This window comes from Nerophis ophidion, linkage group LG10, assembly GCF_033978795.1.
Source record: "Nerophis ophidion isolate RoL-2023_Sa linkage group LG10, RoL_Noph_v1.0, whole genome shotgun sequence".
NCBI lineage: Eukaryota > Metazoa > Chordata > Actinopteri > Syngnathiformes > Syngnathidae > Nerophis > Nerophis ophidion.
In genome coordinates, this window is record NC_084620.1 from 37,290,569 (window position 1) to 37,317,382 (window position 26,814).

At 40.1% G+C, this 26,814-nt stretch overlaps 1 protein-coding gene and 1 long non-coding RNA gene across 3 annotated transcripts in view; one reads left to right on the forward strand and one right to left on the reverse strand.

The window, feature by feature from the left end:
* Positions 1-6,562: 6,562 nt before the first annotated feature.
* On the reverse strand, positions 6,563-17,674 carry LOC133560753 (uncharacterized). Its single transcript, XR_009808515.1, has 3 exons — positions 17,149-17,674; positions 9,462-9,658; positions 6,563-9,393 (listed from the first exon to the last, which is right to left on the reverse strand). It is a non-coding gene; the product is annotated as an uncharacterized LOC133560753 (long non-coding RNA).
* Positions 16,883-26,814, forward strand: part of svep1 (sushi, von Willebrand factor type A, EGF and pentraxin domain containing 1) — a 167,977-nt gene continuing 158,045 nt past the window's right edge. For both annotated transcript variants that reach the window (XM_061913624.1, XM_061913625.1), the window contains exon 1: positions 16,883-17,681. In XM_061913624.1, coding sequence (XP_061769608.1) covers positions 17,196-17,681 — 486 coding nt within the window. In that variant the 5' untranslated portion in view covers positions 16,883-17,195. The remainder of the gene's footprint in view (positions 17,682-26,814) is intronic.

A 26,814-nucleotide genomic window follows, 5' to 3' on the forward strand; every position in this document is an offset into this window, starting at 1 on the left:
AGAGTACTACAAAAAAACTAGTACTAGATCCTCTTTAGGACAGGCGCGTGCTGTTAAGGACTTACAAAGTTCATACTACGCCAATAAAATATATTATGAGCCAATAACTTTTACTCTTGAGTTAGTGAATTTCAAACTGACACGACTGGGACGCATAGGTCAAGCTGCTGCTGATAATACACAACTATTCAAGTCTGTCCACTTCATCAAAGGGTGGTTTAGAAATTACGAGGACAGTAACATGTAGTTTGATTTTATTGAGATATCGGATACAAGTCCAAAATGTTTTTTCTGGTGTAACTGTCAGTAATTTTAACATGCAGCAGCTATTTTTAATAATACTGTTGCCACTATGTTCAAGTTGAACATTTTGACTGTTTTGTTACTGTTACTCGTCTGTAAGCTTGAAGATGTGTTCCTTCCGTCCATCCATTTCCTACCGCTTGAATATGAAAATTAGTTTAAAGTAATTTCAATACAACAGGTCGGAAGTATTTAGGTTAAAATGTTTGAAACATGAATAATTCCAATTCGCATGTATTATACATTTTAATCAGTATTATGAGGATTATAAGGGGGTCATTGCATGGGAAATAGTCTCTAAAGCAGGGGTCACCAATGCGGTGCCCGCGGGCACCAGGTAGCCCGTAAGGACCAAATGAGTCGCCCGCTGGCCTGTTCTAAAAATACCTTAAATAGCAGCACTTACCAGTGAGCTGCCTTTATTTTTTAAATTGTATTTATTTACTAGCAAGCTGGTCTCGCTTTGCTCAACATTTTTAGTTTTAAGAGAGACAAAATTTGAAAATCCCCCAAAAATATTTTAAAGACTTAATCTTCACTTGTTTAAATAAATTCATTGATTTTTTTACTTTGCTTCTTATAACTTTCAGAAAGACAATTTTAAAGAAAAAATACAACCTTAAAAGTGTTTTTAGGATTTTTAAACACATGTACCTTTTAACCTTTTAAATTCCTTCCTGACAATTTAAGTCAATGTTCAAGTATTTTTTTAATTTATTATTATTGTAAAGAATAATAAATACATTTTAATTTAATTCTTCATTTTAGCTTCTGTTATTTTGTATTTGTGAAATATTTCTTCAAACCTATTATGATTAAAATAAAAAAAAAGATTCTGGCAAATCTAGAAAATCTGTAGAATCAAATTTAAATCTTATTTCAAAGTCTTTTGAATTTCTTTTAAAATTTTTGTTCTGGAAAATCTAGAAGAAATATTGATTTGTCATTGCTAGAAATATAGCTTGGTCCAATTTGTTATATATTCTAACAAAGTGCAGATTGGATTTTAACTTATCTAAAACATGTCATCAAAATTCTAAAATTAATCTTAATCAGGAAAAATTACTAATGATGTTCCATAAATTATTTTTTGATTTTTGTCAAAAAGATTTGAATTAGCTAGTTTTTCTATTCATTTTTTTTCGGTTGAAATTTGAATTTTAAAGTCGAAATTTAAGATAAACTATGTTTCAAAATGTACCTTTCATTTTTTTCGTGTTTTCTCCTCTTTTAAACCGTTTAATTAAGTGTTTTTTTCATCATTTATTCTCTACAAAAAACCTTCCGTAAAAGGAAAAAAATGTACGACGGAATGTCAGACAGAAATACCCATTTATACATATATATATATATATATATACATATATATATATATATATACATATATATATATGTATATATATATATATATATATACACATATATATATATATATATATATATATATATATATATATATATATATATATATATAATCTGCATATATATATATGCAGATTATATATTAAAGGTAAATTGAGCAAATTGGCTATTTCTGGCAATTTATTTAAGTGTGTATCAAACTGGTAGCCCTTCGCATTAATCAGTACCCAAGAAGTAGCTCTTGGTTTCAAAAAGGTTGGTGACCCTTAGAGCAGGGGTGTCAAACTCCTTTTTAGATGGGTGGCCACATGGAGAAAAATCTACTCCCAAGAGGACCGGACTGGTAAAATCACGGCGCCATAACTTAAAAATAAAGACAACTTCAGATAGTTTTCTTTGTTTAAAAATGGAACAAGCAATTTCTGAAAATGTACAAATAATAATGTTGTTTTTTTTTTTACACTTACATGTTGCAGTTAATAGTATTCTATCTTTATTTGTAGTTATTTATATTTTCTTAATAAATTATGTGAGCATATTAATCGGTCAACTCATTGGTGTTAATTTTCAATCTATCAAGATAAAAAAATTATATCAAAATCACATTACATGATGTTATTTTTGTAGTTTGCTCATTTACCTCGACTGGTGCACTAACATGTGGTTTATTTGTTTTAAATATGTAGCATCATCTACAAAGATACAAATAATTGCTATTGCGACATCTAGTGGACACATAGAATCGCTGCTTCTTTCTTTAAAAAATGTTGGCAATTTTTTTTTTACTTAGCAAGGTCCTGTTGACACCCCTGCTCTAAAGGGTCTGTAGTCATAAAAAGATTCAGATCCCCTGGGCTATAAGTACACTTCTTTTTTAAGATCTTACCACAAAAGCCTCTTTAACAGGGGAACTCGGCTATTTTAAAAAAATGCTTGTAAAAGAGCATCTGTGTGATGCATGCTCAGTTGTTTTCAGGAATATACTACAAAAACACAACAACAGTGTTATAGTGTATAGAGTGATTTGAATGGTATTACAGTTAAGAATGCTCTTTTTAGTGGAGGTTGTGACCCCAAAAAGCAGGAGATAGCGCACAATTTGCAGGCAAAAGGGTATTTAATGTCCATCCATCCTTTTCCTACCACTTATCCCTTTTTGGGGTTGCTGGAGCTTATCTCAGCTGCATTCGGGCGGTAGGCGGGGTAGACCCTGGACAAGTCGCCACCTCATCACAGGGTATTTAATGTCAAAAAGTCCAAAAATCTAAGGTTGAGTGCAACACGGATATGCACAAAGCAAGCAAAGGCCAACTGCAGGAAAAATACTTAAGGACTAGTGTTGTCCCAAGACCAATATGTATTTAGATACTTTTTGGTAAATTTAGATACTTTTTTAAGTAAAGGGAACCACAAAAAAATTGCATTATTGGCTTTATTTTAACAAAAAATCTATTTTAAATCAAAATACTAGACAAAAAAAGCTCCTAATTTAGTCTGACGTGTGCAGTAACACAGTGGTCCCCAACCACCGGGCCGTGGCCCGATTGGTACCGGGCCGCAGAATTTTTTTGTATTCATTTTTATTTAAAAAAAAAAGAAAAGAAAAAAAAAGAAAATGTATTTATTTATTTTTTATTAAATCAACATAAAAAAACACAATATACACTTACAATTAGTGCACCAACCACAAAAACCTCCCTTTTTCATGACAAAAACGTCCCTTTTTCATGACAAAGGAAAAAAAAGAAAAAAAAAAGGATCCCCCCCCCCCCCCGGGCCGCGGGACAAATTATTAAGCGTTGACCGGTCCGCGGATACAAAAAGGTTGGGCACCACTGCAGTAACACATTGTCATTTTCCATTCTATTATTTTGTCAAAATTACGGACAAGTGGTAGAAAATTTATTATTAATATACTTTATTTACTGTTAATATCTGCTTACGTTCTCTTTTAACATGTTCAATCTACATTTCTGTTAAAATGTAATAATGACTTATTCTTCTGTTGTCTGGATGCTTTGCGTTAGTTTTGGATGATACCACAAATTTAGATAACAATCTGATACCAAGTAGTTACAGGATCATATATTGGTCATATTCAAAGTCTTCTTGTGTCCAGGGACCTATTTTCTGAGTTTATAAAATTAATATACATTTTTTTTTAAAACAAAAGATGTTGTCATGCCAAAATATATCAGTGCAATCATAGTAGTATCGACTAGATAGCTCCTGTACTTGGTATCATTACAGTGGATGTTAGGTGTAGATCCACCATTGCCGTTTGTCTATGTTTTGACGCCGGTGAGCTACGGTGTGTAGTGAAGCATGTTTAGCTATTCCTCGTCCTGCAGGGATGATACTTGTAAGAAACTTACTTTATTTGTCGATAGAAGACACAAATTAGTGATTTAGAAGTAGCTACAACAGTGCAGACCGTGGCTGGACTTCAGCCGTTAAAATGCCAAAGTGCGTCCATTCTTCCTTTTCTGTCTACACACTGTCTGCTTGTAGGCACTCCGTGATTGTGCGCTGCCGAACATGCTCGTCCGCTCGTAAACCAGCAATGACACGACGTAACAACGATGGGGACTGGTACTTTTTAGAGGCGCCATAGTACCGAATATGATTCATTAGTACAAGCAGGTGAGGAGGGAAGCGCTCAGAGAGTAAAGCTGGGGCAAACCGAATACAAACATAACAGCAAGTGGAACCAAAATAAGAGTGAAAAACGGCAAATGAAGCCAAAAACACAGGAAACATTAAAACAAAGAATGGACTTTGATTGATTGATTAAAACTTTTATTAGTAGATTGCACAGTTCTGTACATCTTCCGTACAATTGACCACTAAATGGTAACACCCCAATAAGTTTTTTTTAACTTTTTTAAGTCAAGGTCCACATTAATCAATTCATGGTACTTCTTAATAACAACAGTATTATTATTATTATTACTGACTCTATAGTTCTAGTGGGCCACATGGTGGCCTAGTAATTAACACGCCACGTTTCCAGTCAGGAAATGCGAGGTTGGAATTTCCTTTGGAACACATCTGTGTGGATTCTCACTGATCACAGCTGGACTGTTCAGATTGTCCAAAACGAGAATATTCACAGGCATCGCTGTGTAGCGTTTGCATCTTCTATTTGGCTACACATGTTTCCCCAAAACACTCCTGTTAGGCTAATTGGAGACTAAATAAGGGGCGCCAAAACCTTTTACCTTCAAGGGCCAAAGTGAAAATGTGCCAGTAAGCAAACCTGATTTTAAGTATAAGACTGAAATAGCTTGGATGTAAATACAGTAGTACCACAACCTAATGGTGCCCCAACTTAAGAGTGGCTAATTGATAAGCTGTAAAGGGGTCCTACTAAAAAAAAAAAATCTTACCCATTAATACCTTTTTGTGGTGATTTCTGCTCTCCAGCTGCCTATCTGCTTTCTATTACAGTACCTGGTTTTTGGATTCTGCGGTGGAGCAAGTCTCACATACCTGCAGCCAATTTAGATCTGGCTTACTTTTAAGCTTTCCTAAGTTGTAGTAATAACTTCTTTATTTTTCCTCAAGCCACTTGCGGCTTGGAGATGGTCTGTAAAACTATGCAACATTTTGACCAAAGCACCACCACCCTTGCTTGTTATGTCGGCCACAATTAAGTTTTTTAAGTCTTTCCGACCATGATTTTTTTTAATTCATTCAACTAAAAAAATTAATCATAAAATACATGGCCAAGTGGGTCGCCAACTTGGCAAAGCAGTGCAAGCGCATCACTGCTAGTCTGCATCGGACTAAAGCAGAATGAGTCAATAACATCAGCAAATAATTTTAGAATAATATCTAAAGAGCGGACATTTATCCATGAAAATATAAAGAAGCTGCTGATGGTGTCTTTGACGGATAAGCAGCTAGAAAGACTGTTGAAGTTCACTCTCCAAGGTAAAATATTATTACACTACTTCATAAAACTACCGTTGTTGTTTGCAGTAAAACATTTTTTTGTAAAAATATATACAATATTTCTTATTTTCTTTTTAAAAGAAATGTCACATGTTAAAATTGGTTTGAATACATTTCAATGGGAGATGTTTTTAGTCAACATCTCCTTCGCAGAACCATTTAAGTTAAGGTACTACTGTAATAAAGTGCATTGAATTAGTGCAAATAACATTGATAGGTGGTTGGAATTAACAATAAACGATATAATGATAAACCGCAGTTAGTATTACTATTTTAAATGACACTGCTCATTAACAGGAGAAGAAAGCCAGCCCGCTTAAATTATAACATGAATACATGAGCTATTAACTTCCTTCCCTATTAGAAAATGAAATTCCACAATCAAAACATGTAAAAACACATGTCTAAGCAACTAAGATATTCAATTGTGCAAATTAAACCGACAGGCCACGCTGTCTTACACAGAGAGATCGATCGATACTGTAAGGAATGTGACAACAGGAAGTTAACTTGCATGTTATAAAAAACAGATTTGACTCACTTAACACATGTTTTTTATTTATCAGTAAAAAAGCACTAAAGGCCTGATTTACTAAGATCCAAATACCTCATGCTAAACAGCGTGTGCAATCTATAAAATAGTGTGTACTATTAGTGCGCATGTTGTGTGTGATCTACTAACACTGCATGCGCAATTGTAAAGTGGTGCAGACCGCCTTATCAATCAATCAATCAATAAATCAAAGTTTATGTATATAGCCCTAAATCACGAGTGTCTCAAGGGCTGCACAAGCCACAACGAAATCCTCGGTTCAGATCCCACATCAGGGGAAGGGAAAAACTCAACCCAATGCGATAGAATTAGAAACCTTGGATATATATATATATATATATATATATATATATATATATATATATATATATATCTAAATGAGGATTTTGCGTGTACTATACATGGCATCCCCACAGAGATGCTCATTTACTGCACATTCATGGAACCTTGCTCCTCCTACATGTAGCTTTTTGCTATGTTTTCAAACATGCTAAATACATCTTTATGGGCATTTTAGAAGCAGTCACATAGTGCATCGCCAAAAGTGCACTCATTGTAAAGAGGCTGCACTTTTTCCGCTCAAGATGCAAAAAAATGCATGCTTAAAGAAGTATTTTTCGGACAAGAAATGTTTTAATAATATATATTCGATGTGAATAAAAAGAACGTCATTAAAAAAATATTAAATGACACCATGATGCACAATTTAATTTGTTTTAAGTCCTTAAATATTCTAGCAACTATACAATTATAAAATGATGCAGCTGAATAAACCATACATCAAATAATTTTTATTTCTAGCCGTCAAAATGTTGACACAGGACGCTTGTTTGTGCATCGTCTGTCCGTGCAGTGTGAGTACTGATCTTGCAGCCGTGTGTGGGAATGTCAGTTTGCATGTCCTTCTGACACGTGCTAAATAAAACGCTATAGTGCTCACAAAACTGTGATGACTGTTGATAAATCACATTGCGTGTGCAAAATAATTATATTTGCATCTTCTCCTCCCAGTATTGTGGGTGTTTTGATGATCAGCATATATTTTGCATATTGATGAAGAGAGCGAAGCAAAATGGATTGCACGCCTTACTCTGCTCACTTAACCAACGCAATCCTCTTTGCGCACGTTGAGTAGATCAGCTTCCCGCGTGCTATCATGATTGCACGTGTTTGAGTACACGCCCACCGAAGAGCCGGATTTACTACGATCCAAATACCACGTGCTAAAGAGTGTAGGCAAAAAATACTATTGGTGTGCGTATTGTGTGTGATCTACAAACACCAAAGCCAGTGAATTTGGCACGTTGTGTAAATAGTAAATAAAAACAAAATACAATTATTTGCAAATCCTTCTTAGCCTATATTCAGTTGAATATACTGCAAAGACAAGATACTTAACGTTTGAACTGGAAAATGTTGTGATTTTTTGCAAGTATTAGCTCATTTGGAATTTGATATCTGCAACATGTTTCAAAATAGCTGGCACAAGTGGCAAAAAAAGACTGAGAAATTTGAGGAATGCTTATCAAACACCTATTTGGAACATCCCACAGGTGAACAGGCTAATTGGGAACAGGTGGGTACAATGATTGGGGATAGGTGATGAATGCTCAGTCATTCATAAATAAGGATGTGGCGAGGGTCACAAGCAAATTGTCCAACAGTTTAAGAACAACAACAAAGAGGAAAAGAACAATCTGGATTGTCATAGGCGTAAAGTTCAGAAGCCAGCATTTGTGATGGTATGGGTGTGTATTAGTACCTAAGGCATGTGTAACTTACACATCTGTGAAGGCACCATTAATGCAGAAAGGTACATACAGGTTTTGGAGCAAAATGTGTTGCCAACCAAGCAACGTCTTTTTCATGGACGCCCCTGCTTATTTCAGCAAGACTATGCCATGCTACGTGTTACAACAGAGTGGCTTCATAGTAAAAGAGTGTGGGTCCTAGACTGGCCTGCCTGTAGTCCAGACCTGTCTCCCATTGAAAATGTGCGGCGCATTATGAAGCATAAAATACCACAACAGAGACACCGGACTGTTGAAGAACTTAAGCTGTACATCAAGCAAGAATGGGAAACAAGTCCACCTGAAAAGTTTCAAAAATTGGTCTCCAGGTTCTCAAACGTTTACTGAGTGTTGTTAAAAGGAAAGGCCATGTAACACAGTGGTACAAATGCCCGTGCCAACTTTTTTTCACTGTGTTGCTGCCATTAAATTCTAAGGTAATGATTATTTGCAAATAAAATACGCTTTTCTGTTCGAACATTAAATATCTTTTCTTTGCAGTATATTCAATTGAATGTAAGTTAAAAATGATTTGCAAATAATTGTATTCTGTTTGTATTTACGAATTACACAACGTGCCAACTTCACTGGTTTTGGGTTTTATACTAACATGGCATGTGTGCAATTGTAAAGTGGTGCAGACCTGTGTGCGGTGTGTTGAACTGGCGGCACGAGGATTCTTGCTCGTCCACCAATCTAAATAAAAGTCAAAATAGTGCTCGATAAACGGTGATGAGTGCTGATAAATCACACTGCGAGTGTTAAATAATTATATGGACATCTTCTCCTCCCAGTAGTGGATCTTCATGGAAGACGGGAGAGGGAGATGAACGGCAGCAGGGTCGACAATTGCGTTGATGGGGAAAGGTCCCAATTAGAGGACTGTACCTTGAGGGGGAGGTCCTTGGCCCGTAACATCACCTGCTGGTTAATTGGAGGGTGCCGGTCGGCGTAGCGGTGCATCCTATCCGACGTCTTCACTAAGGCAACCCCAGCAGTCTTCCAGATGGTCTGGCAGCGTTTAAGGTGGGCCTAGGTGGAGGGTACAGCTGCCTCGACCTCTTGCTGTAAAAACATGGGTGGTTGGTAGCCTAGAGAGCACTCGAAGGGGGACATACCTGTGGCGCTGCTGGTCATGGAGTTAAAAGCGTACTCCACCCAGGGTATGTATTTGCTCCAGTGAGAGGGTTGGCAGGTGGCGACGCAGCGATGCGTGGTCTCTAACCCTTGGTTGGCTCTCTCTGCTTGTCAGTTACTCCGGGTGATATCCAGAGGTGAGGCTGACCGTGGCCCCAATTCCCTTGCAGAATGACTGCCACACATGGGAGGTGAACTGGGGGCCACGGTCAGAGAGGATGTCCTGGGGCTGCCGTGGAGTCTGACCATGTGTCGGATGAGTAAGTTGGCAGTCTCTGCTGAAAAGGGAAGCTTGGGGAGGGGGACAAAATTTGTGGCCTTGCAGAATCTATCAATGAGTGTTAGAATAGTGGTATTACCTTGGGAGGCTGGGAATCCGGTCACATAATCCAGGGGAATTGCGGGACCAGGGTCGGCCATAAATAGGTAGGGGGCGGAAGAGTCCCATCAGAAGGCTGTGGGAAGCTTTGTAACGGGTGCACGTGGAACAAACGGCGATGAACTCTCTGGTGTCGGTCTCTGGTGCCTCGATCCCCCAGGTGATCATCCCCACCACCTGGGCAGGGGGAAGAATGGGTTAAGCTTTGGCTGTGCTGATGGTCTCCTCCGAGAACTGTCTGGGGAGGGCATCAGTCTTTGTGTTGCGGGAGACTGGTCTGAAGGAGAGAGTGTAGGCAAATCTACTAAAAAACTGTGCCCATCGTGCATGATGTGATTAAGTGCATGATTAAGTCTCTTGCGAATATAGATGAGGTTGCGATGATCGGTGGGAACCAGGAACGGATGCTTTGCCCCCTCCAGCCAGTGTCTCCACTCAATGAGGGCGTTGTGTACTGCCAGCAGTTTCTGATTTCCTGCATTGTAGTTGCGCTCCGGTGGTGTGAGTCTTCTGGAAAAAAATGCACATGGATGCAAGACATTATTATCTCGGGCACGCTGGGAGAGTACCGCCGTGATTCCCAAATCCGATGCGTCCACCTCGACGATAAACGGGCTGTCTGGATTGGGGTGGACGAGCACAGGGGCGGAGGTGAAGGTCTTCTTCAGTCCCTGGAAGGCGACACTGGCTTCCTAGGTCCATCGAAATGGGATGAGGGTGGAAGTGAGGGTGTGGAGAGGAGCGGCCACCTTACTGAAGTTCTTTATGAACAACTGTAGAATCCAGGGACTCAATTCCGTCCGTGTGGAGGGCGGTGGCCACTCCAATACTGCCTCGACCTTCTTGGGGTCCGCCTTGATGTGTTCCTCTTGAATAATTTGGCCCAGAAAGTTAACGGATGAATTGTGGAACTCACATTTTTCAGCCTTGACGAACAGGCGGTTCTCCAGTAGACGCTGCAGGACAAGTCAGACATGCTGTTGGTGTTCCTGTAGGGTTTTACAAAAAATTGAATATCGTCAAGGTAAACCACAACAAACTGGTCCAACATGTCCCGCAGTACGTCATTGACCTGGGCCTGGAAAACCGCCGGGAGGGGTGTTCGTCAGGCCGAAGGGCATCACCTGGTATTCGAAGCGCCCCAGGTGCGTGTTGAAAGCAGTTTTCCATTCGTACCCCTTCCTGATGCGTACCAGGTGGTATGCTTTGCGGAGATCCAATTTACTGAAAATTGTGGCGGGGCAGAGGGGCTCGAAGGAAGAGCTCAGGAGAGGGAGAGGGCATCTGTTCTTGATAGTGATGTTATTCAGTGGGCGGTAGTCGATACAGGGGCGTAGAGATCCGTCCTTCTTGCCCACAAAGAAGAATCCGGGGACTTAGAGGTGGTGATGATGCTAGAGGCGAGAGGGTCCGAAATGTAGTCCTACATGGCCTTTTCGGGCAGGGACAGATTGTATAGGCGGCTAGATGGGAGGACAGCATTGGGAACTATGTCTATGGAGCAATCATATGGTCGAGGCGGGGAAAGAGAGAGTGCCTGTTCCTTGTTGAAGACCGCGGCAAGGTCGTGATAGACGGGGGAAACGTTCGTGAGGTCTGTGGGAAGTAGGATGGCCTTGGGACTGCAAATTGGGGGAACTGCAGATCCGAAGCAGTTAGCGTGGCATTTAGCACTCCAGGCCAAAATCTTGCCTGTAGACCAGGCAATGTGGGGATCGTGCTTGCAGAGCTAAGAGCGACCAAGGACTTGGGGGGCAATGGGGGTGGTATGGTTCCCTGAGAGGGTAAGTGAGAGGGGTTCCGTCCGGTGGGTTAGGGCAGTAGTCCCCAACCACTTTTTTTTTTTATTAAATCAACATAAAAAACACAATATACACTTACAATTAGTGCACCAACCCAAAAAAAACTCCCTTTTTCATGACAAAAATCAAACAACAACAACAACAACAAGGATCCAAGGAGTGACTGGATTTTATGGTGTCCTTCTGATTACTGCCAGGTGCTCTGATGACAGGCAGCCTACAGCTGCTGCAAAGCGTGGGCGTGGTGCGCCTGGCACGTGGGGGCGCATGTACTGGCATGCTGCCAGAAGGAGTGTGAGAATCAGCTGCGGGAGAATCCTGTGTTCGAATCCGCGCCGTGACAGAATGTTAGGTGTAGATCCATCCATTGCGTTTTTTTACATTTTGACGCCGGTGTGCTAGTGTGTCGTGAAGCATGTTAGGCAAAGCTATTCCTCGTCCTGCAGGGATGATACTTGTAAGGAACGTACTCTATTTGTCGCCATGGAAACAAGGATTAGTGATTTAGAAGTAGCTAAAACACTGGGGACTGCGGCTGAACTTTAGCCGCTAGCTAGCCATGTTTTAAATCACCTCTTCCTGAGGGCGTTTCAATGTTATAACTTCACTTTTATTGTTAGTTTTAAAGCCAAAATGTGCCCATTAACCGTTCTCTGTCTACACACTGTGTCTGCTTGTAAGTACTCTGTGACTGTGCGCTGCCGAACATGCTCGTCTGCTCGTAAAACCAGCAATGACACAACATGGGGGCGCGGGGGCCGGGGGGCTGTGGACTGGTATTTTTCAGAGGCGGTATAGTACCGAATATGATTCATAAGTATCGCGGTACTATACTAATACCGGTATATTGTACAACCCTAATTTGTTATATAATCAGTGATCAGGGCAATGCATCAGAGCAAAGATGAGTGTGACTTTAGATAAAATTGTTAGCAAGGTTTGGATGAATAAATTACATGCATTCAAGCAAAAAAAATCCCCGCATGACATTTCTGATAAAAAATTGCATTTGTGTTCAAATTCTTAGGTTATTATTTTTTTTTTTTACAGTTATCGACATACTTAGTCGGAGTAAGCGAGTAATAAAATGTGATGAATCCAAATTCAAAACTGTAATTGATCTGATTTAAAATGTTGTCTATTTGACAGCTCTGGTATAGTGAGAGGGAGTTGAAGAAAATAGAAGAGGGAAGTGAGAGGAAAGGGGGGAAAAAGTGAAGCATGTTTAGCTATTCCTCCACCTGCAGGTATGATACTGACTGTATTTGTCGCCATGGAGACAAGGATTAGTGATTTAGAAGTAGCTAAAACACTGGCTGAACTTCAGCCGCTAGCAAGCTAGACATGTCTTGGAGCAAGTTTTTCCTAGGGCGTTCTTCATTATGACACCACCTTTATCGTTAGTTTTTAAGCCAACATGCCCCCATACTCCCTTTTCTGTCTACACACTGACTTTAGATAAAATTGTTAACGAGTTTTGGGAAAATAAATTACGTGCATTCAAGTAAAAAAAAATCCTGCATGACATTTTTGATGAATAAATGCATTTGTGTTCAAATTCTTGGACTTATTTTTTGTTTTGTTTTGTTTACCAGTTATCGACATACTTAGTCAGAGTAAGTGACTAATAAACTGTGATTAACCCAAATTCAAAACTGCAATTAATCTGATTTAAAATGTGAACTATTTGACAGCACTGGTATAGTGAGAGAGTAGAAGAAGATAGAAGTGGGGGGTGAGAGGAAAGGGGAAAGAAGTGAAGCATGTTTAGCCATTCCTCGTCCTGCAGGGTTGATGCTTGTAAGAAACTTACTTTTTGTCGCCATGGAGACAATGATGAGCTATTTAGAAGTAACTAAAACACTGGCGAATGCGGTTGAACTTCAGCCGCTAGCTAGCTAGACATGTCTTGAAGCACCTTTTCTTTAGGGTGTTTGTGTTATTATAACTTCACCTTTATCATTTGTCTTTAAGCCAAAATGCGCCCGTATCCTCTTTTCTGTCTACACAATGTCTGCTTGTAAGTACTCCATGATTGTGCGCTGCCGAACATGCTCTTCCGCTCTTCAGACCAGCAATGAATGACACGACGTGACGACGACGGTGGTGCGTGATGGACCTGTACTTTTGACAGAGGCGGTATAGTACCGAATATGATTAATTAGTATCGCGGTACTATACTAATGCCAATATACCGTACAACAGTGCAAAGATGAGTGTCACTTTAGATGAAATTGTTAACAAGTTTTGGGCAAATAAATTATGTGCATTCAAGTAAAAAAATCCTGCATGATATTTTTGATAAAAAAATTGCATTTGTGTTGAAATTCTTAGCCTCTTTTTTTTTTTTTTTTTTAGCTAGTTATTGACATACTTAGTCGGAGTAAGCGAGTAATAAACTGATGAATCCTAAATCAAAACTGTAATTACCGTATTTCCTTGAATTGCCGCAGGGCATATAGTATGCGCCTGCCTTGAATTACTGCCGGGTCAAACTCGCTTCCCAAATTTACTAGTGCATGCTTAGTATTACCGCCTGGTCAAACTCGTGATGTCATGAGTGACACTTCCCCTGTCATCATTTTCAAAATGGAAGAGGCTGATTTCAATACTGGTAATTTGAAATCGCATAAAGGGAAGAAAATTAAGAGCTATTCAGTAGGATTTAAAGGCCTACTGAAACCCACTACTACCCACCACGCAGTCTGATAGTTTATATATCAATGATGAAATATTAACATTGAAACACATGCAAATAAGGCATTTTTAGTTTACTAAATTGCAATTTTAAATTTCCCTGGAGTTTCTTCTTGAAAACGTCGCGGAATGATGACGTGTACGCATGACGTCACGGACTGTAAGGAAATATTAGCGCTGCACACGCACACAGCTAAAAGTCGTCTGCATTAACGGCATAATTACACAGTGTTTTGGAGATCTGTGTTGCTGAATCTTTTGCAATTTGTTCAATTAATATTGGAGAAGTCAAAGTAGAACGATGGAGTTGGGAAGCTTTAGCCTTTAGCCACACAAACACACGGTGATTTCTTGTTTAAAATTCCCAGAGATGAAGTTTTACTATGGATCACAGCGGTCAAGCGAACATGGATCCCGACCGAATGTCAACCAGCAGGTTTCGGTGAGAAAATTGTGGTAAAAAGTCGCTTCTTACCGGCGATCAACTGAGCTTTCGCCGTACATAAAGCTGTCGTCGACTTCCCTGAGACACTGGCATCAAGACACCCGTGGACACACACCTCCGACTATCAGGTACTGTTAAACTCACTAAAACACTAGCCACACAATAGAAAGATAAGGGATTTCCCAGAATTATGCTAGTAAATGTGTCTAAAAACATCGGAATCCGTCCCAATGCAATCACGTTTTTTTTAACTTTTTTTTTTTTTTCTAGTCCGTCGCTATCAATATCCTCAAACACGAATCTTTCATCCTCGCTCAAGTTAATGGGGAAATTGTCGTTTTCTCGGTCCGAATAGCTCTTTCTGTTGGAGGCTCCCATTAAAAACAATCTGAGGATGTGAGGAGCCATCAACGGGTGACGTCATCGTCTGCGACTTCCGGTAAAGACAGGGCTTTTCTGTTAGCAACCAAAAGTTGTGAACTTTATCGTGGATGTTCTCTACTAAATCCTTTCAGCAAAAATATGGCAATATTGGGAAATGATCAAGTATGACACATAGAATGGACCTGCTATTCCCGTTTAAATAAGAAAATCTCATTTCAGTCCAAGCTTACATCACACTCAAATGTTTACTGCATACCTTTGGTAAGAGCCAAAGTGAGAAGAGGTTTTAAAATAATTAGCGCATGCTTACTTTTACCGCATGCCTTTAGTAAGCAGGAGTGAGAAGAGGTTTTAAATTAATTAGCGCCCTGGCGGCAATTCAAGGAAAAACGGTAATCCGATTTAAAAATTTGAACTATTTGACAGCACTGGTATTGTGAGAGAGAGTAGAACAGGGGTGTCAAACTCAAATACAGAGTGGGCCAAAATTTAAAACTGAACAAAGCCGCGGACCAAGATTGAACAAATTAACCTTTTAATAGGGACCCAAAAAAGTTTTGCAATGAATATTGAACAAGCAAGGCTTAAATAGGGCAGCACAGTGGGCCAGGGGTTTGTGCATCTGCCTCACAATACAAAGGTCCCGAGTAATCCCAGGTTCAATCCTGGGCTCGGGATCTTTCTGTGTGGAGTTTGCATGTTCTCCCCGTGACTGCGTGGGTTCCCTCCGGGGACTCCGGCTTCCTCCCATGGAACAGGCAGAGCTTATATTAAGTAATAGTGCAAAATCAACTTTCAAAAAACAAACAAAAAAACATCATTGGTATATTAAATAAAATGTAATTAAAAAACACGGTGGAAGAGGGGTTAGTGCGTCTGCCTCACAATACGAAGTTCCTGCAGTCCTGGGTTCAAATCCAGGCTTGGAATCTTTCTGTGTGGAGTTTGCATGTTCTCCCCGTGAATGCGTGGGTTCCCTCCGGGTACTCCGGCTTCCTCCCACTTCCAAAGACATGCACCTGGGGATAGGTTGATTGGCAACACTAAATTGGCCCTAGTGTGTGAATGTGAGTGTGAATATTGTCTATTTGTGTTGGCCCTGCGATGAGGTGGTGACTTGTCCAGGGTGTACCCCGCCTTCCGCCCGATTGTAGCTGAGATAGGCGCCAGCGCCCCCCGCGACCCCGAAAGGGAATAAGCGGTAGAAAATGGATGGATGGATAATTAAAAAAATTAATGCCTCTTTTCTATTTGCAGCCTTCTGAGGTAAATATGAACATTAACTTTTTCCACAGGCTAATAAATTTGAAAATAAAATAAAATTGAGGTGGCCGAGGTTTGGTGGTAGCGGGGGTGTATATTGTAGCGTACTGGAAGAGTTAGTGCTGCAACAGATTCTGGGTATTTGTTCTGTTGTGTTTATGTTGTGTTACGGTGCGGTTGTTCTCCCGAAATGTGTTTTGTCATTCTTATTTGGTGTGGGTTCACAGTGTGGCGCATATTTGTAACAATGTTAAAGTTGTTTATATGGCCACCCTCAGTGTGACCTGTATGGCTGTTGACCAACTATGCGTGGCATTCGCATATGTGTGTGTGAAAGCCGCATATATGTTATGTGACTTGGCCAACACGCTGTTTATATGGAGGAAAAGAGGACGTGACGACATGTTGTAGAGGACGCTAAAGGCAGTGCCTTTAAGGCACGCTCCCAATATTGTTGTCCGGGTGGAAATCGGGAGAATGGTTGCCCAGGGAGATTTTCGGGAAGGGCACTAAACTTCGGGAGTCTCCCGGGAAAATCGGGAGGGTTGGCAAGTATGAGTATTAGCGGTGAATTTGGTGTTACCTGCGGGCCAGATCTAATGTTAATTTGATATTGCCTCAAGGGCCAAATGAAATTAAACGGCGGGCCAGATTTGGCCCACGGGCCAGAGTTTGACACCCATGGAGTAGAAGAAGATAGAAGTGGGAGGTGAGAGGAAAAGGGGGAAAAAAATGACTTCACCGCCACGACTGGACTGCCCCTTTTTCTCCCCTCAGCCTCTCGCTGTCTCCCAACTTTGGTCGTCCCTCCTCCTTCTCCTGGGTCTGAAATGACTGTGGAAGAAGGGGAGCAGGCACTCGCAGCTTGACTGAAGGTGCAGGGAGGGATAGTGACTGAAGAGGACCGGGGGGATGTCTCCAGGACAGGCGAACACAGAGAAGACATGCAGGTGTGTGTATTAAACGCATAAAAAAAGCGAAAGGAGAAGGTTTGCATCTGCATGAAGGACCACGAGAAGCATCTTTCTGCACTCATTTGGAAGGAAGCGATGCTTTTAAGGACACTATTTATCTACCTTAACTCCTGAAGAAGAAGTTGACTGTATTCGCGCCACTCCTCGCCATGTGCAGACTGTCATGGACTTGTTGCTTCCTGGCGCTGTGCGCCCTGGACGTTTGGACCGCCGCTCAGCCGAACCCCCGCCGCTCCGGACACTTGTCGTCCTCGGGCAACCTGACGGAGAGCGCCGAGAAGAAGGTGGCCCGCCTCGGCCTGGCGTTCAAGCGCAACGTCCGCGAGCTCCGCGACAAGAGCGCCTGCATGGACCTGGTCTTCCTGGTGGACGAGTCGTCCAGCGTGGGCGCTAACAACTTCCGCAGCGAGCTGCGCTTCGTGCGCAAGATGCTCTCCGACTTCCCGGTGGCGGCGGAGAACACACGCGTGGCCCTGGTCACCTTCTCGTCCAAGACCCACGTGGTGACGCGGGTGGATCACATCACCGCGCCCAAGCCGCACCAGCACAAGTGTTCGCTCTTCAACAAGGAGATCCCAGCCATCACTTACCGAGGAGGGGGTACTTACACCAAGGGAGCCTTCCAGCGGGCGGCGGTGAGTCTGAAGAAGACCTCGTGTTAATGGCGCCCTCTATGGGTTGTGCTTAATAACATGCTGGGATACAGCTAGTTTACATTTACAGTGTTTTTTAACCTCTGTGCCGTGAGATTCCGTCTGGTTAACCAAACTTTCACCTATTTGGGTTAAAAATATTTTTTGCCAACCAGTAATTATAATCCGCAAATAATATTGATGCTGTCTATAGACCTCGCCAGAGTAACCCTGTAAATCATGGGTGTCAAACTCTGGCCCGCGGGCCTAATCTGGCCCGCTGTGTAATTTAATTTGGCCCGTGAGGCAATATAATTTTAGCATTAGAACTGGCACGCCGGTGTTATACAGAGTCGGTGCCCCTGTAACACCGCATTCACCGCTAATATTCATACTTGCCAACCCTCCTAATTTTCCCGGTAGACACCCGAAGTTCAGTGCCCCTCCCGAAAATCTCCCGGGGCAACCATTCTCCCGAATTTCTACCGATTTCCACCTGGACAACTATATTGGGGGCGTGCATTTAAGGCACTGCCTTTAGCGTTCTCTACAACCTGTCGTCACGTCTGCTTTTCCTCCATACTAACAGCGTGTCCCATAATATTTGTGGCTTTAACACATACACACACACACAAGTGAATGCAAGGTATACTTGGTCAACAGCCATACAGGTCACACTGAGGGTGGCTGTATGAACAACTTTAGCACTGTTACAAATATGCGCCACACTGTGAACCCACACCAAACAAGAATGACAAACACATTTCGGGTGAACATCCGCACCGTAACACAACAGAATAAATACCCAGAACCCCTTGCAGCACTAACTCTTCCGGGAAACTTCCAGCAAACTGACCAAAAATTAACGTTTTATTCATGCATTTTCTCTTGGTACTTCAAGGCTTGAATGTTTGGTTCGTTCATTATTGTTATTTTATTTTCAAATGTATTATTAGCCTGTGGAAAAAACTTTGAAATTTAACTCAGAAGATTGCAAATAGAAAAAAAGGCATACCATTTTTATTTAAATTTTATTTGATATGACATTGATATTCTTTTAATTATTATTATTATTATTTGAAACTGGAATTTGCTGGTCACTAAAGTTATATAAGCTTGCTTGTTCAATATTTAATGCAAAACTTGTTTGGGTCCCTATTAAAAGGTTAATTTGTTCCGTTTGAAATTTTGGCCCACTCTGTATTTGAGTTTGACACCCCTGCTGTAAGTCATGGGTGTCAAACTCTGGCCCGGGGGCCAAATTTGGCCCGCCGTGTAATTTAATTTGGCCCTTGAGGCAATACTAAACTAACATTAGAACTGGCCCGCCGGTATTATACAGCGGCGGTGCTGCTGTAACACCGCATTCACCGCTAGTACTCATACTTGCCAACCCTCACAATTTTCCCGGGAGACTCCCGAAGTTCAGTGCCTCTCCCGAAAATCTACCGGGTCAACCATTCTCCAGAATTTCTCCAGATTTCCACCCGGACAACAACACTGGGGGCGTGCCTTAAAGGCACTGCCTTTAGCCTTCTCTACAACCTGTCGTTACATCCGCTTTTCCTCTATACAAACAGCGTGCCGGCCAAGTCACATAATGTAAGTGGCTTGCGCACACACACAAGTGAATGCAAGGCATACTTGGTCAACAGCCATACAGGTCACACTGAGGGTGGCCGTATAAACAACTTTAACAGTGTTGCAAATATGCGCCACACTGTGAACCCACACCAAAGAAGAATGACAAACACATTTCGGGAGCACCGCCGCACTGTAACACAACACAAACAGAACAGAAAAAACACCCAGAACCCCTTGCAGCACTAACTCTTCCAGGATGCTACAATATACACCCCCGCTACCCTCACCCCACTTCAACCCCGCCCACTTCATTGTTATTTTATTTTGAAAAATTTTTAGCCTGTGGAAAAAGTTAATGTTGGTATTTACCTCAGAAGGCTGCAAATAGAAAAGAGGCATTACATTTTTTATTTACATTTTATTTAACATACCATTGATGTTTTTTCGCTTGTTTTGTTTTTGATTTTGCACTATTAAGTTATATAAGCATTGCTTGTTCCATATTCAGTGTTAAAGCAAATCACTGAGCCATAATTGCTCCTTCAAGACTTGAATGTTTGATTCACTCATTATTGTTTTTTTTATTTCCAAATTTATTATTAGCCTGTGGAAAATGTTTGTTCTGATATGTGCCTCAGAAGGCTAAAAATACAAAAGAGGCATTCAATGTTTATTTAAATTGTATTTGATATGCCGTTGATATTTATTATCAATCAATCAATGTTTACTTATATAGCCCTAAATCACTAGTGTCTTAAAGGGCTGCACAAACCACCACGACATTAATTATTATTAATATTATTTGAAACTCGATTTTGCATGTCACTATATATATAAGCCTTGCTTGTTCGATATTCAATGCAAAACTTGTTTGGGTCTCTATTAAAAGGTTCATTTGTTCAACTTTGGCCTGCGGCTTTGTTCAGTTTTAAATTTTGGCCCGCTCTGTATTTGAGTTCGACACTATATCAATTATTTTGATATAGCGCTTTTCTCTAGTGACTTTAAACACTTTACATAGTGAAACCCAATATCTAAGTTACATTCAAACCAGTGTGGGTGACACTGGGAGCAGGTGGGTAAAGTGTCTTGCCCAATGACACGACGGCAGATAGCGGAAGTGGGGATCGAACCTGGAATAATTTTTGTTAAAATAAAGCCAATAATGCAATTGTTTGTGGTACACTTTATTTAGAAAAGTACCAAAAATTATCGAAATACATTTTGGTACCAGTACCAAAATGGTATATTGGTATCGGGACAACATTAATCCAACTGTTAGCTCGCAAGTTGATTTTGAGCAGTTCACCAAAGGGTCAAATAATATTTGCTTAAACTCTGAGTACAGTTGTACCTCAATATATACAAACCCCGTTTGTATATATTTTGTTATATGTAAATATAAACGGAATACAATAATTTGCAAATCCTTTTCAACCCATATTCTATTGAATGCACTACAAAGACAAGATATTTGATGTTCAAACTCATAAACTTTATTTTTTTTTGCAAATAATAATTAACTTAGAATTTCATGGCTGCAACACGTGCCAAAGTAGTTGGGGAAGGACATGTTCACCACTGTTTTACATCACCTTTTCTCTAAACATTACTCAGTAAACATTTGGGAACCGAGGAAACTTTGAAAGCTTTGAAAGTGGAATTCTTTCCCATTCTTGTTTTATGTAGAGCTTCAGTCGTTTAACAGTCCGGGTCTCCACTGTCGTATTTTACGCTTCATAATGCGCCACACATTTTCCATGGGAGACAGGTCTGGAATGCAGTCGGGCCAGGAAAGTACCCGCACTCTTTTTTTATGAAGCCACGCTGTTGTAACACTTGTCTTGCTGAAATAAGCAGGGGCGTCCAAGATTACGTTGCTTGGATGACAACATATGTTGCTCCAAAACCTGTATGGACCTTTCAGCATTAATGGTGCCTTCCCAGATGTGTAAGTTACCCATGCCTTGGGCACTAATACACCCCCATACCATCACAGATGCTGGCTTTTGAACTTTGCGCCTATAACAATCCGAATGGTTATTTTCCTCTTTGTTCTGGAGCACACCACGTCCACAGTTTCCAAATATATTTTGAAATGTGGACTCGTCAGACCACAGAACACCTTTCCACTTTGCATCAGTCCATCTTAGGTGAGCTTGGGCCCAGCCAAACCGGCGGCGTTTCAGGATATGTTTGATAAATGGGTTTGGCTTTGCATAGTAGAGTTTTAGCTTGCACTTACAGATGTAGCGACCAACTGTAGTTACTGACAGTGGTTTTATGAAGTGTTCCTGAGCCCATGTTGTGATATCTTTTACACACTGATGTCTGTTTTTGATGCAGTGCCACCTGAGGGATCAAAAGTCCGTAATATCATCACTTACGTGCAGTGATTTCTCCAGATTCTCTGAACTTTTTGATGATTTTACGGACCGTAGATGGTCAAATCCCTAAATTCCTTGCAATAGCTCGTTGAGAAATGTTGTTCTAAAACTGTTCGACAATTTGATTACAAAGTGGTGACCTTCACCCCATTCTTGTTTGTAAATTACTTAGCATTTCATGGAAGCTGCTTTTATACCCAATCATGGCACCCACCTGTTCCAAATTAGCCTGCACACCTGTGGGATGTTCCATATCAGTGTTTGATGAGCATTTTTCAACTTTATCAGTATTTATTGCCACCTTTCCTAACTTCTTTTTCACGTGTTGCTGGCATCAAATTCTAAAGTTAATGATTATTTGCACAAAAAAAAATGTTTATCAGTTTGAACATCAAATATGTTGTCTTTGTAGCATGTTCAACTGAATATGGGTTGAAAATGATTTGCAAATCATTGTATTCCATTTATATTTACATCTAACACAATTTCTCAACTCATATGGAAACGGGGTTTTTAACATACCTTTTAAAAGGCAAAACATTTGTTTTGTATAAAAAATATTGTCTAAAAACAATACAATACAAAGATATCTCCTTTTTAATATTGTTATGAATACATTTCTGTTGTTTAGATATTATTTTAGCATTCTACTTCAATTTGATGCAAACTAGGGATTTAACAGTAAACGGTATCATAATAAACCTCGATAAAATTCCAGATTGTTAGTAATACCGTTGAAATTTTTAAATACCGAAAAAAAACTTAATTTATTATTGTATTTTAGACAACACCCCTCACTTCCTCAAAACGGAGTCTAAGGCCGTTTGGCTTTAGAAAACATTGCGGCAACTAGAGGGACAATGCTCCGGAGATCAAACTCTTAATGGATCTGTCCCGATACAGTATGTACGTATATATATAGTACATGTCAATGTACACAAAATGTACATTACAAAAATGAATGCCTGTCTTTTAAAATGTAAAAATAAAAACACATTTGTCTTTAAATATATGGATAATGTTCATCTTTAGCCTTTTTATGAGACATTACAAATTCCATGAGGGTGTCGCGTTCATACCCCACCCCAATACTGTTTTAATTATAATTAAATGGATGGATGGATGGATGGATGGATGGATTTGGGCCACTCTTAAGTTGATGTACCACTGTATTTGTATCCCTGTTCAATTCAGACCATATACAGTTGTCCCTCGCTACATTGCACATTTTTTAAATTGTTTTTTGTAAAGCGTATTCTAAAACATTTTATGTCCAAATTAAGCATTTTAATGCATAAATGAACTAAAAACATTAATACTGGAGTAGCATTGGTCACAAGATCAGACCAAACCAATCAGAGCACGCTCTTCAGAAATATCGCCACTGATTGGCTCAGCCTCAGACAGCATTACTATATTGAAAAAACTATTTAGAAGGCCGTAAACATATTTTTATATGATGTAGGTGTGAAAATAGTCCATTTATAATGAATGATTCCTACTTTGTGAAAATAAATGTATCGCGGTCATGTCCAGTAACCAATTAACAAGGATAAACGACAGACAAGTACATCAATCTAATGACAATTTTCCACAAAATTTCACTGACAATGACTGCACTGAGTGGCGATCATCTTCCTATTAAAGTACAAATTTTATTGTTGTTAGTAATATACAATAAATAAAACACAAACTCTTTTCTTTTTGTCAGAGTAGGTTTATTAGTGATATTAAAAAAAATTAACAGTGATTCTCAAACTAGAGGTACACCAAAGGATCACTTAATTAACCTTAACATTAAATATTCAGAGACAGTGTTACTATTCAACTGTGTGTACTGTTACAGTGGCCAAAAAATATTAAATATACTCGTTAAATAAAACCCCTGCTTTGTTTTTAATGAATCCTTAGGCCTACTAGGCTACTGTATTTTAATGTTGGTCGTTATTGCGGTGCTTGGAGAGCCAAGTGTTTTCTGAGTTGGTACTTGGTGAGAAAAGTTTGAGAACCACTGAACTAGAAAGAAATGTATACTGAAATACGAGATGCAGATGAACAAGATTTTTTTTGGTTGAATTTTTGAAATACAAAATGTGTGTTGCGAATATCAACATTGTGTTAATGTTCTGGCAAAACAAGTTTATTCCCTCTGTTTGGTTTGAAATGAGCTATGAAAATGAATGGTCTAAACACCATAAAGTGACAGTGGGTGTTATGGTGAGCTGTACAAAAAACTTCAAAACAATCAAATTTTGGGGTTAAATACCAGTGACAACCTGTGGTATATTTGTCCCAACAGTAATGGCACAGACAACATAGTAGTGCATGTTTTGACAAAAGCGCAACCTTTAATGTGCAGCAGTTTAGAAGTAGACATGTCAAATGGCAATTTGTATAGTAACTATACAGTATAAGTATCAGTTTCCCGTGGTTTATATTTAACATCCACCAACAGAAACCCTCAAAAGTGAGCATGTTGTCGATGCCGCGCCGGGGCCTGCACAGGTCAAAGGTTAGCTTGTTTATGGTTTGTTGATTTGAGCAGCCTGACACCCAAGCGTGCGCACACACACATGCACGTAGGAGGACATGTGGCCCACTTCATCTGTCAACTTCCACGCAGCCCAGCTGTGTAAGCCCTGTTGGTAGCATGAGGCTGGTTCTGCATAAACAGTTTTTCCTTCAGTCAGTCTGCGCAACATTTAGCTCACAGCAAATGTCATAAGTCGAAGACACACAACGCATTATGATAAATCATGCGAGCTCAGTCTTAAACACTCTGGCTGTGTTTCCAGTGATTAGCGTCAGACCGAATCCTTTGGCTCAGCGCTAAAAGCTCGGCCCTCAGGACCGCTTTTTTAACTCAACCTCCTTGAGTTAAATGCTGATAAGGAGACTTCTGGCCTCGACCCAGCTGCTGAAAAAACCCCTCACAACAATACCAAGCAGAAGAAAGCTCTCCGGGGGTCCTGAAGTGCTTTCACATTATTCCAAACCACTCAGAGGGATTTTGGGTGATTTATCAAGTGGTCATGGAAAGTATTCAAAGACAGTTGGAAAAACTGCACCTTGTGGTTTGAAGGAGTCCACGTTCATTCAAAGCTATTGCAATCATGGTATTACAGTATGTATGTATTTTTAGGTGTAAAACTCTTCTACTGAAGGGTGAAAATCTGTCAGAACACGTTCCGCCACCGTGTTGCCTGTGCGCACACAATAATTTTCTGACAAATATGCCACATTGTGGCACTGTTATAAAACCCTATATTTCGGATTGACTTAAAATTTCTCACACAGGTCAATGCGCTGTACAATAAATATCCACTGTAACTTAACGACCAACAGCAAAAAGGCCCATCCTCTTTATGACATGAACGCTATGCTGTTTTTAGGGATCCACTGCAAAAGCAACGGTCAAAGATCTTCTGTAATAACACGTGCTCAAGTTTTTAAGGACCCACTGCAAAAATACTGGTCAAAGAGCTCCATTATACAAAAACACCGCTGTTTTATAAAGATCCATCCATCCGTTTTCTACCGCTTGTCCATCTCGGGGTGCTGGAGCCTATGTCAACGGCACTCAGGCGGAAGGGATAAGTTGCCACCTCATGGCAGGCCAACACAGATAGAAAGACAACATTCACACACTATGGACCATTTAGTGTCAACCTATCCCCATGTGATGTTCTGCAAAAATGCCGGCTTAACATCCTGTTATCACACGAGCACTGCTGTTTTTAAGGAGATAACGCAAAAACACTGGTCAAAGACCCTCTATTTAACAAAAGCACTGCTGATTTTAAACATCTACTGAAAAAATGCAGGTCAAAGATTCCCTTATAAAAGGAGCGGTTTTCTGTTTATAAGGACACACTTAGGGCTGGGCGATATGGCCTAAAAATATCAAGATATTAAAAAGAGGCCATATCGCCCAGCCCTAAGTGCAATACACGATATATATCTCGATATTTTGCCTTAGCCTTGAATGAACACTTGGTACATTTAATCACACCAATGTAGACACATTCTATGTGTCTTCATTAAAACATTCTTGTTCATACTGCATTTATATGTATATATATATATATATATATATATATATATATATATATATATATATATATATATATATATATATATATATATATATATATATATATATATATATATATGTATATATATATACATATATATATATATATATATATATAGGAGCTATATCGATTTGTTACTCACACGGAGTCGGCTTTCAGCCCCGGGTCAAATATTTTTGGCCCCCGTGCGGCCCCCTGAGTCAAAAAATTTGGACATCGCTGATCTCTCGGCACATCTTTGTCATGGCACGATCATGTGACGGCGGGGCTATATGCTCATTTTGCAGAGAAGGAAATCACAACCAAATCCATTGACCAAAACTGTATTTATTAAACAGTTATTAAGCAGTGGCACACACATTCATGTCATTTCCAAAACAGAAAGTGCAAGATTGTCAGAGACATTTTAAAACAAGCTATCAGTGCACTTTTGTGCATGATGTCACTAAGATGAAATATCAAAACAACACTAAATTAAAGTGCATTTTTTGTACAGAACGCTACTACAATAGTTTAAAACAAACAAAGTGCACTTTTGTGCATTATTTTGTGGGCGTGTGGCACCGAATGGAGATGTCGACATTCGGAGTAAGCACTCTTCATTCTCTAGCAGGTGACTTTTCAAATGATGCTACACATTATCAGTAGTGCTACTTTTTGTAGCAACGCTTTAGCACCACACTTGACAAATTACGGTTGTCTGTTCAGCATATTCTCACTTGAAGCCAAACCACCGCCAAACGATGGACCCCCTGCTGTTTTTCTTGGGAATTAATTCTTCCTTCATTTTTTACTAGATTTGCACCTTCTTTCTCTCGTATTACCACTCGCACCACAGCTAACATTACCCATGCTGCGACCTCTCTGCTCGGCGAGGGCGTATACGTATGTGACGTATGACGTGACACTATGTCACGTATGTAAGAAGGTGCGCTTGCTGTCTGTGAGGAGGAGAGACAAGAGAGTGGGAAGAGCCTGTAGTGTAATGCCAGCAGCTAAAAGCAACTGCGTGAGAACGTATACTCGAATATCACGATATATTCATTTTCTATATCGCACTGAGACACACAC